This window comes from Mesocricetus auratus, unplaced genomic scaffold (assembly GCF_017639785.1).
Source record: "Mesocricetus auratus isolate SY011 unplaced genomic scaffold, BCM_Maur_2.0 Super-Scaffold_100014, whole genome shotgun sequence".
In the NCBI taxonomy this organism is placed as follows: domain Eukaryota; kingdom Metazoa; phylum Chordata; class Mammalia; order Rodentia; family Cricetidae; genus Mesocricetus; species Mesocricetus auratus.
In genome coordinates, this window is record NW_024429197.1 from 54,582,859 (window position 1) to 54,594,966 (window position 12,108).

Sequence of the window (12,108 nt, forward strand, 5' to 3'; positions counted from 1 at the left end):
ATTCTACTTAACAGACACATTTCATCATACACCTTTTAGGGCAGCTAGCTTTGTTAATCACATGCCTGTATCAGTTGGACAGATACAAGTTTTAGTTAAAATAAAAACACATGCTTTAAAATGGCAATCTGGGGAAAACAAGACAGGCTGGCAGGTAAAAGTAGTTGTTGCCATGCAAGCCTGACAGCTTGAGGCTGGTTCCCAGAACCCAAGTAGAATAGAGAAGTTCTCTCGCTTCCACACTCACGAGCATGCATGTACATACACATATACCACGCAATACACACACCCTATACACAATAACAAATTAGTATGTTAATTAATTAATTAATTAAATGAAAAAACTTTGGGGTATATAATCTACTCTTAAGGACAGGCTCCATACCTGGCAATAGAGAGTCAAAATAAAACAAATTCAATGCATTTTTGGAGTTTTTTTGCTTTTGTTTTTAAACTTACAGGTTCTTGTATTATGTTTTCATAGGATTCCTGTGTGTGCAGCCATGTATGTCTCTGTGTATATATGTGTTTCTTGTACTTTTTCTGTGACTCATTTTTTTCTGCATGTTTGTTTGTTTTGTCCTGTTCTAGTTTGTTTGTTTTTATTGATATTTTTAGAAGGCCTGGTTTTTTTAATGAAAGAGAGAAGAAAGGTGTAGAATTGGGTGGGAGGGGTAAACATGGAAGATCTAAGAGGAGTTGGGAGAAAGGAAACTATTCATAATATACTGTATGAAAAAAATCTATTTCAAATAAAAATAAAATTGGAAAAAATAAATTAACAATTTTAAAACAAAGCAATCCTATTGAAGGGATTTCTAATAACCAAACAACCACTGTTAAGTAAAAGATATAGAAAGAGGTATCACAAAACCCAAGTTTACCAATGCAGATCTACTTACCGAGTGCTTAAATTCATTTAATTGCATTTGTAGATTCTGTGATTTGTCAAGCTCCTTTTTCATTTCGTTCAGGGTTCGTTTGTACTCTGTAACCTCTAGGCGCAGCGAGCGGCGCTCTACTTCAGCAGCATGCAGCCGTTGTGTAAATCCAAATATTTGCTTTTGTAATGATGCAGTGCTTTTCTGTTGTTAAATTAAGAGTAATTTACAAACATCAGCTGCAGATTTACTAATAAATCAACAGCAATGAGCATTTTACTAAATTAAACTCAAACATTATATAAAAAAATACTATTTCTAAACCAAGTAAGTAAACTTATTCAAGGAGCTTTAATTATTTTATTAAACGTTTATATGAAACTAAATTATTCATATGCGATTGATTTAAACTATAAATAAGTCTGATACACATTCTAACCCACAAATCCTAAAGTCACTACTAAACAAAATAGCACATACCATAATGGGCATATGGCTGCGTAAACCATATTTCAGGGCCAGCGTATTCACTTTGTGAAGTCCACGGGCCAGCCTTTGAACCAGGGAGTCTTTCTCTACATATGTTATGCTTCGGCTGCTATGCAGAGGTATGCTTTCCATTGCCAAACTCATTTTATCCATTAGTTTTGCAAAAGAACTCTTGGCTGCACCTATGAGTAAATGTCCACAAATTCTGGAATTTGGATCTTCAAAGGAAAAAAGCACAAAATATGAGTTGTCTCATGTTAATTTTACAATGTTACTGATCAAGATAGAATTTTTCAGTTATATAGTTCTCATGCATTTATAGTCTGTTCCCCATCAAGCTTTACTATGAAAAGCTGAACCCAGCTTGGCTCACTACAGGAAACCTTCTGAACTTACAGTCTGACCTTCATACTCTAGAAAGTCACCTTCTCTTTCCTTTTCTAAAACTTCATAAATTCCATTTCTATTCATAATTATGATCGCTTATGACCTTGGTGCCATAATGCTTATATTCTCAGATAAGAAAACACAATTTTCTTTGTTAAGGAGAGTTAAAAATTCTACAACTATAACTACTTATTTCCCTGTGGGGATTGAGTAATCACCCTGTGTCTAGTGGGCTTGAGGGTCCCTGTAATGCTACACATCCTGCTTACTTCCTACCAGACCCTTAGGTCTATAATGTTGATACACAAAACTGTCACCACCCCTCCTACTAGCTGATATTCCAGATATGGTGAATAGGCTTACTTAAGCCTTCACAAAAGTTATGTAATTTCATTTTCCCTATTCTAAGCAGGTCTTAATCTGTCATTACTTGTCTTATGATGCTATCCGTGTGAAATGACCACCACCATGAGAGTCTTCATGTACAAATCTAGTAATGTACATTCTACATTTTGGTAGTCTCTACTACCAGAGTTTAATGTAATCTTGACTTTCTATCAGAAGGGCAACATTACCAAATCAAATTGTATTATGTTAATTGTGGGATTACATACAGTTCAAAATGAAAGACCAGCACTGATGGAGGGCAAACAATGGTCTCCTATGGCATTAAGAACTGCTTCCCCAATACTCTGAATTCTACCTTACAGACATTGTATTCTAAAATTTGGACTATATTCTATTTCTCCTATTCCCCAAAGTATAAATATATGCCACATATCAGTCAAAATTTGAAAATCATACTGACTCAGAGTTATACCTAAAATAAAATTGTCAGTTTGGTAAAAGTAAATATTGTGCATATAAATTTTATTCTATTAGTGGTTAGTGCATTGACTTTTGAAAGTATAATGTAATATATTCTCATTCTATATGATCCTTATTATAAATATTCTCTGAAAGAATGTCATGGACAAGTTTAATCAAAATACTTAATTCTTATGTTAATAATGAGTCATTTAGTAAGTAGTGAATCACAAAAAATTACTAGCACAATTACATGGCATTTAACACATAATGCATAACAGTTAAGCAAATAACTAAAAGCAAAATATATTAAATAATTCACTTCAATGAAAGGACAATAAAATTTAATTTTCTCCTAATATTCAGTATAATACATCATTTCAATATCAAATATACACATTCTCTGTGTCTCCAGTTGCACTGAATTTTTTTATTTGTCCTCTTTCATTTCCAACTGCCCTGTCTTCACTCTGCCAGGCTAGCATATATAGATATTCTTATATATTTGTTGGACTTCTCACATCCATTTCTCTTCCATAGAAGAGCATCTGCAACAATACTGAACTCAATAATGCATTCAAAAACACCAAAAGAAATCAATATTAATCTTTATGTTGTATCAAAATTACTTTTTAAGGAATATAAAATCTGATTTTAAAATTTTAAGTAATATAAAAGTAACAAGATCTTTAAAATAAAAATTCAACTAATTAAATTATAATACAGTGATTTTTTTAATTGTATCACTGAAATGTGTTTGATAGAAAATAACCACTAAGAAAGAGAAGATTGAATGACATTAAATTCTACAAGGCATTCTTCTGAATTTTTAAGAAGTTAAGAAAAGACACATTCCTAGTCCCTGAGTGCTGACCATCATGTTTTAAGAAGCATTTTTATAATAGAGTTCACATTATCATATGGAATAAAATTCTATAATAAGAGAGGAAAAGATACTTTAGTGCCAGAATTACATATGTATTTGCATGAGAGAAAACAAAAGTCACTAAAAATCCTCTTGTTTACTTGTCTCATTTTAAAATTTATACCTGTAAAAAATAGGTATAATGTTTTCGTGTTAAAAGAATTTGCTAGTCATTTTCCCAACTTAAATAATGTGACCTTTATGAAGAAGCAGATCGCAGATCACAGGTTGCACAATTACTATTCCCAATAGAACAGGTACATTTTCACATTCACAAATAAATCTTCAGAACAAATTCCTTAAACAGCTGATTGGCCTAGTGATTCTAGCCCTGAAGGTTGTGGGCCTTCTGGAGGGGACAGGGAGTGACTGCAGGAGTCCTGTCCTTGAGAGGCAGCAAGCCCAGCAGCCTGATCTTATCTGTCATAACAAAACACAGACATGAATGACATGTCCACGATGCTGCGTGCAGTAAACTAGAAGTCTTCAGAAAACATTACAGAAAACTATTGCTACTAAAAATACAACTACTGTATAGGAAACTCCAAGTCTACAATGCGTTTTCTAAAATGGAGCTTTTCAGTGAGGAAAGAGCAATAATGAATTAACAATAAAGCATATTATAAAAGCATGAATGATGAGTAATGTTAATAATGCCAGTGATATTACTAATTTAACAATGTCTTTTAAATAAGGTCTCAGAATGTAGCCCAGGCTGAACTAGAACTCGTTACGTAGACCAGGCTTACTCTGGAAATCCTCCTGTTTATGCTTCATAACTGCTGGTACCATAGGCATGTACAACCAGGCCTGACTAAAGTCTCAGAGTTTTTGGTTTGTTTGTTTGTTTCTTTCTTTCTTTGTTTTTTGATTTTTCAAGACAGGGTTTCTCTCTATTGATTTGGAGGCTGTCCTGGAACTCGCTCTGTAGACCAGGCTGGCCTCGAACTCACAGAAATCCACCTGCCTCTGCCTCCCGAGTGCTGGGATTAAAAGCTGTGCCACCAACACCTGGCTAAAGTCTCAATTTTTAAACATAAACTTCTTATTAACAGAAATACAATCTCTCACTGTTTTGACCTTCCAAATATGGTCTTGACATGGCCATAATTAGGCTTCTGAGTTAGGCCTGTTTTAACTATGACTTCTACAAAGTTTACCAAGTATTCAATAGGAAGTAAGCTGAGTAGCAACTTACTAGCAAGAGTGTATTTGAGTCATCTAACTTCAAGGAAATTAAAAGTTAATAATAGAAAAGATGTGTAATAACATCAACTGATAGAAGGATTCTATCTGTGATCATCTAATCTTGGATATATTCAGAGATATATGCAGAAATCAAATCAAATACATTTGTTTCTATGTTTAAATTTTTGTTTTGGACCAGTTGTACCAAAACATTCAGCTACCTACTTTCTGTTCCCATGATTGATATTTCAGCCCTTCAATGAAAGTAGCATCCTCCCCTGTTTGAGGTAAATGATCTCTTGCAGGCACACCATTTGGATATCTAGAAGAGGTAATTTATCTCAAGTGGGCAAATACTATTGCAAAAGCAAAAATGTTTCCACCTGTCCAGTATTTATAGCGGCAACATGAAAACTGGGGTCTCTGTCCACAGCCTATGAATACATTATCAAAGTTTATTAAAGTAGTGGTCAAACACTGTAAATACTTTCTAAAATGTAACTTCAAGTTCTCATTACTAAACTTCTGGTTTTGTGAAAAAAAGTAAAAGTAACGTTAGTTCCATTAAGATGTCAGTATACAAGAAAGAGATAAAACAATGGACATTTAGAGGGCATTTACATATTCAGAAGATATGTCTAAGCAAGTTACTTTTTTCTCTACTAAACACATTACCTAGAAGGTCCTATTAGTCAACGTAGTCAGGGTTTCTATTGCTGTAATGAAGCACCATGACCAAAAGCAACTTGGGAGGAAAGGGTTTATTTCACTCACAGTCCCATATAACAGTTCATCATCAAAAACGATGAGGTCAGAAACTCACAGGAACCTTGAGGCAGGAGCTGATGGAGAGGTGCTGCTTAATGACTTGCTCACATGGCTTGTTTAGCCTGCTTTCTTATAGAACCCAGGACCACCAGCCCAGGGATGGAACCACCCACAGTTGGCTGGACCCTCCCCTATCAATCACTAATTACAAAATGCCCTACCTACAGGCTTGCCTGTAGGCTAATCTTACAGAGCCATTTTCTTTCTTTTTTTTTTTTTACATTTGCTAAAGCTTCTTTTACTTAACTTTTTTTTATTTATTTATTTTCCAGTTTAAATTTAGATAAGAAACAAGGTTGCTTCACAAGTCAGTTCCAGGTCCCTCTCCCTTTCCCTCCCCTCCTCCCGTGCCCTCCCCCCAACCCCCCCCCGTTATCCCCTCATTCCCCCAGGGAGGGTGAGGCCCTCCATGGGGGTGTCCATAGTCTGTCATTTCATATAGGGCAGGGCCTAGACCCTTCCCCAAGAGTTCAGGGTGAGAGTGCACCTCACATTGTTGGATAGGAGTCCAAAGTCCGTGTGTATACTTGGGATGAGTACTGATCTGCTGCCCAAGGCTCAATAGATTACCTAGGCCTCCTCACTGACACCCAGATTCAGGGGGTCTTGATCAGTCCCATGCTGGATTCCCAGGCTGATGCCTGGGATTCAAGAGTTAACCTTTGTCTGGTCAGCTGTTTCTGGGGGTTAAACCAGCCCAGTCTTAATCCCTTTGGTCATCAGTCCTCCCTCTCTGTTACTGGCTTTCTTGAGTTCAGCTCAGTACTTAACCGAGGGAGTCTGCCTCTTCTTCCATCAGCCACTAAATGAAGTTTCTGTTTCCCAGACTCTCTGGCCATGGGATTGTAGGCTGGCACTCCCCAGATCTATGTCTAAAATCCATATATGAGAGAGTACATGCCATGTTTCTCTTTTTGTGACTGGGTTACCTCACTCAGGATGGTTTCTTCTAGTGTCATCCATTTGCCTGCGAATCTCAGGATTCTATTGTTTTTTTCTGCTGAATAGTACTCCATTGTGTAAATGTACCATATTTTCTCTATCCACTCTTCGGGTGAGGGACATCTAGGTTGCTTCCAAGTTCTGGCTATTACAAATAAAGCTGCTATGAACATAGTGGAACAGACATCTTTGTTGTATGAATGGGCATCTTTTGGATATATGCCTAAGAGTGGAGTTGCTGGGTCTTGTGGTAGGTTTATTCCCATTTTTCTGAGGAATCTCCATACTGATTTCCAAAGTGGCTGGACCAGTTGGCACTCCCACCAGCAATGGAGGAGTGTCCCCCTTTCACCACATCCTCTCCAGCATAAATTGTCGTTGGTGTTTTTGATTTTAGCCATTCTGACAGGAGTGAGATGGTATCTCAGAGTTGTTTTGATTTGCATTTCCCGGATGGCTAAGGATGTTAATTGAGTCTAACCTCTCAGATGGGTTTAGTCTGTGTAAAGTTGACATAAAACTACCCAGCACAGTCAGAAAGTACACATGAGAATGTTAAGGCTGAAAAGGGAGTAGAGTCACACAAATAGCGCAAAACAGCACACACTTATGACACCAAATTCTTAGTCAATGTTCAACCACAGTCAAGAGCATATTCTCTCTTCTAGAAGATAGCTTATATATAATTCAGAATTAATTCTAAACACCTAACTTTTAAAAAGAACCACTAGCTGAATTTTCTTTAACCTAAGAATAGACACAAGCAATACAGTTATTTAACACGATAAAAGTACTGCTTGATGTTGGCATACATGACCACAGATTTCCTGAGGCTGGACAGAAAGAAGTCACAGTGATGCTGCCAATCTACAACGCTGATGCTTGGAGTAGTTTGAAGTCTCAGCGAGATCTTAAAGGGGAGGAACAGCTGGGGAAGCAGCTCAGTGGCAGAGTGCTTACCTTACATGCGCGAGGCCCTGGGTTTGATCCCAGCACTGAAGAAGAAAAGGAGGAGGACAAAGAAGAAAGAGGAGAGTCTGGGAGAACACATAAGAAAACACACAAGTGCTACAATAAATATTCCTGAGTGGTTTTAGTAATCTCCTTTCTGTCTTTCAATTTTCCTACTCTGAACACTTCAAATTAACAGATAGTATGATGTGTGACTTACAGTGAGCGGCTTCTTTGACTCATGAGGTCAAGGTCTTCCATCTTGCAGCACAGACAAGTGCTTCCTCTTTGGTGGCCTAATCAATTTCATGTGTGTGTGTCTGTCCACTCATTGGCTAGAGATAGTTCAATTTGTGTTCATGCTCTTTTTTACTATTATTAGTTTATTAATGCATCTCTATATAGATACATGCCTTTACTTCTCTTAAATATATTTAAATAGTAGTAGAATGACTAGCATATAATATAGTTCAATGCTAACACTTTAAGAAACCACAAAACTCTGTTCCAAGACAGCTCATTGTTACTCCTTCCAATGACATATGAATGCTTTCATATTTTACATTTCTCTTCTTCTTTCTGAGCAAATAAATCCTGCAGATTGGGCAAGCACCAATGTGAAGATAAGGATTGCGGACTAGGAACACACTCTGAATTTTTATAGACCTCTAGACTTCCTATTACTTAGAAAATATAAAATAACCAATTTGATCACAGTGCTTTAAGTGAACCTTCCATAAATTACAAAAGAATGCAGAACTGTGGTAGCCCCACATATACAAAATGATTTTATTAGAAAAAGACATTTCCTCTTGATCTTCACATAATAATTCAAATAAAACCACCTCTCCTTTCCACTTATGTGTGCACATACATGGCACATGCACATGGTCGCATGTTCCCACCCGTGCACGTGTGTACACACATGCGGCAGTCAGAGGCTGACGTCTGACTTGGCTATTCTAGTTAGCAAACTTGCTCCAGGGACCCCGTCTTTGTCTCTCAAGCACTGGGGTTGCGGGCAGGCCATTATGTCTACTCAGCCTTGCATTTGTGTTGGAGATCCGGACTCCAGTCCTTATGCTTGCATGGCAACTGCTTTACCCACTGAGCCATCTGCCCCGCCCAGCCCAGAAACTACCTCTTAAAGTGTAAAACTGGGGCTGGAGAGATGGCTCGGAAGTTAAGAGTACTTGTTGCTCTTAACAAAAGACCTGCATTTTGTTCCTAGCATCCACTGTGGCTCACAGCCATCTGTAACTCAAATGCCAAGGGAACAAGAAGCCCTCTTCTAACTTCTGAGGCACCAGCACATGTGTGGGGTACCTACATACAAGTAGACAAAGCATTCATACACATGAAATAAACGTTTTAAAATTAGAGTTAAAACTGTACGTAATCTGAAAATTGCCTTGAAATTTTAAACCAATACATTTTTACTTTAAGTTTTTACAAATTTCTCTATTGTTTATTAATGCATTAATAATGAATAAAATATTTTCCTAAGCAAAGGCAAAAGAAGATGAAGACTATTTCAAGTACTTCAGAAGTGTACTCAGTCTGCTAAAGTACTCTATGAGAAAGGTGACACAGTCATCCCTATTTACACATAAAGAAACTTACACAATTTCCTTTTCTTTTCTGGCTGTGTCTTTTGTCACACTGGGGATTGAACCGAAGGCCCCTTGTATGTTAGGAGGCACTTAGTTTAAACACAGAATTTTTGAACTTTTATTTTCAAAGTCTCACTAAGTAGACCAGGATAGCCTTGGACTTAATCTGTAGTCAAGGCTAGCTTTGAATCCGTGACCCTCAGAAACTGAGAATACAGGTCTGCAGCACCAGGCACACAGCACATAACTTTAAACACTTTATCCAGCACCACACGGCTGGTATCAGTCTCATTTACGTCTAAAATTCTGCCTCCCTTATGGTAAACTCTGCCAATTTCAGACTATAAAACTAATAATCTGTACCTTAAGTGTACAGAGATACGTGGGTGTATTTTTATTAAAGTTTAAACAATTTGCATAGTAAAGGAAGTAGTAAGAGAAAACTACAGTTTAATCCCACTTATAGCGTAATTATCAAAAAAATGTTCCATGGTATTATCTCAATAAATTCTTTGTTTAGGGTTTCTTTATTTTCTTTTTAACTAGGTATATGGGATTCCTGCATGTGAGTGTATGCAAGTGAGTGTAGGTGCCTGCAGAGACCAGAAAGGGCGCTGGATCCCCTGGAACTGGACCTGTGAGTGACCCAGCATGGATGCTGAGAACTAAACCCTGACTGCTCTTCCAGAGGTCCCAGAGTCTATATGGGGGATCACAACTCACTGTAACCCCAGACTTAGGGTATCTGGTGCCCTCTTATGGCTTTAACAGGCACTGCACACACATGATGCACACACACACACACACACACACACACACAAACAGGCAAAACACCCATACACATAAAATAAAAATGCAAAAACTTAAACATGGCTATATCAGCTGTCAACACTTTGATTACATTTATTACACTCATTATTACATGAAAACCAGTTACCTTTAACTATCTGAAAATGTTTACTTTTTTCTGGTAAAATATCTATGTGTCTATGTGAATACACTTAAGAATAAAAATGCATAAAATTGTATTAATCCCTCATTATGTTTGGAAAAAATCTTCCATTGTCCTGCATTAGTTTTCCTGTCGCTGTAATGAAAATAACTGACAGAAACAACTGAAGTGCAGAAAGATTTCAGAAATGTGATTACATCATAGCAAGGGGCCCTGGTGAAGCAAAGCAATTTATGCTACGCAAGCCAGGAAGCAAAATCCACCAAAAATCCAATTATATTCTTTACTAAACTATAACACACAATTTTAACTTTTATATGGAAACACAGAAGACCAACAATAGTCAAAACACTCCTAAACAGAAAAGGCAACACAGTGCCTAACCCTAACTATATTACAGAGATCCAGTAACAAAACAGCATGGTGCTGACATAAAAACAGGCCTATAGATCAATGGAACAGAAGACCCAGGTGTAAACCCACATAGGCCGAGTCACCTGATTTTTTTACACTATTTCAAAACATACACTGGAGAGAACACAGCCTCTTCAACAAATGGTGCTGGGGAAAGTGAATTTCCACATTTGGAAAAAAAAAAAGTAGGCTCATATCCTTCACCTTGCACAAAAAAAAAATGTGGATCAAAGACTTTAATGTAAGACCTGAAACTTAGAAACTAGTAGAGGGAAATATCTGCAAAACACTACAAGATCTAAACAAAAGGAGAGGTTTTCCAGTGGCAAAAAAGAATAATTTTGAGAATTTATCAACTAAATTATTTACAAATAACAAGCTACTGCTCAGCAAAGAAAACAATCACCAGAGTAGACAGCCTACAGAATGAGAAAAAGTCCTTGTCAATTATAAACAGATAGTGAGTTAATGTCTAGAATGTATGAAGAACTGTAAAATTAACCACCAAAAGAAATGCATTGGTGATCTGAATAGACAGTTCTCAAACATAGACATACTATGGCAGTAAGTAATAGAAAATGTATTCATTGTCTTTAGCTATCAAGGGAATGTGAATTAAAATCAATGTGAGGGTCTATCTCAACCAGAGCACAGTGGCTGTCTTTAAGAAAGCAGATGACAACAAGTCCTGGAGAGGACATGGGGAAAGAGGGGCCTTTATATGCTGTTGGAAATATAAATCGATTCAATTGCTATGCAGTTCAGTGTGGAAGTTCTCAAAAAACTAAAACTAGGATGACTGAGTGACAGAGCCACACCACAAACATGCTTACACATCCATGTTACTGCTCCACTGTTCACTACAGATAAGAAGTTAACTAAGCTTAGACAGCCCATCAACAGATGACTAGAAAAAAATGTGGAACATACACAATGAAATTCTGTTTAACTGCAAAGGAAAATGAAATCCTGATAATTACAGGAAATGGACAGACAAATAATGTTTTTTTTCACCTTATTGATTTGAGAGAAGGAGAGGGACCAGCAAAAAAGGGAGTGGAAGGGTTAGGAAAGACAGTGAGAGAGGGGAATAATATCAAAGTATAATTCCATATATGCATGAAATTGCTATAGTGATACTCATTGAATAACTTTTAAAAATTAATTTTAAGATATTATGACTATCACATCTATTTATTATACTAAATCCAAACACTATTATCATCTTCTTTCAAACACCTACATTTTTGCTTTGAATAAAAAGCAAAACTATAAAATCAAAATTCCTAACTTTATTTAAAACAGCCTGAAGGAATCATATTATTTTATATATCTAAAATTATATATTTGTGTTTAATATTTCTTTATTATGCCTTCACTTAATCTTTTTAAATAATTAAATATTTAATGTTATTTCTACTTCAAACTCAGCATGTTAATGTTCTGCTAATGCATCAAATATGCTGTCAGATTATCAACTTCAGTGGCCACACTTAAAAATAATCTGAGAGTCATAGCTTCCTGAGAGAGGAGTCTAGGTTTAGACACCTGAAATTTCAATGAAATGATTCTCATTTTCATGGACCTAGCTTTCAATTTTAAATTACATCTTGAATTATCATCCCTCTGTGCTTATACTTCCCTAACAGGGAAGTCTTAGCAGGTTGGGCCACTAACGTCACTGCTAATGTACCACAAGGACTGTGACTGCTCTACAGTACAGCTCGCTCA

At 36.7% G+C, this 12,108-nt stretch overlaps 1 protein-coding gene across 3 annotated transcripts in view; it reads right to left on the reverse strand.

Annotated features, from left to right (window-relative positions):
- Positions 1–12,108, reverse strand: part of Ccdc171 (coiled-coil domain containing 171) — a 305,368-nt gene that overhangs the window by 165,472 nt on the left and 127,788 nt on the right. For all 3 annotated transcript variants that reach the window (XM_040757219.1, XM_040757220.1, XM_040757217.1), the window contains 2 exons: positions 1,362–1,588; positions 903–1,085 (listed from right to left, as the gene is read on the reverse strand). In XM_040757219.1, coding sequence (XP_040613153.1) covers positions 903–1,085; positions 1,362–1,588 — 410 coding nt within the window. The remainder of the gene's footprint in view (positions 1–902; positions 1,086–1,361; positions 1,589–12,108) is intronic.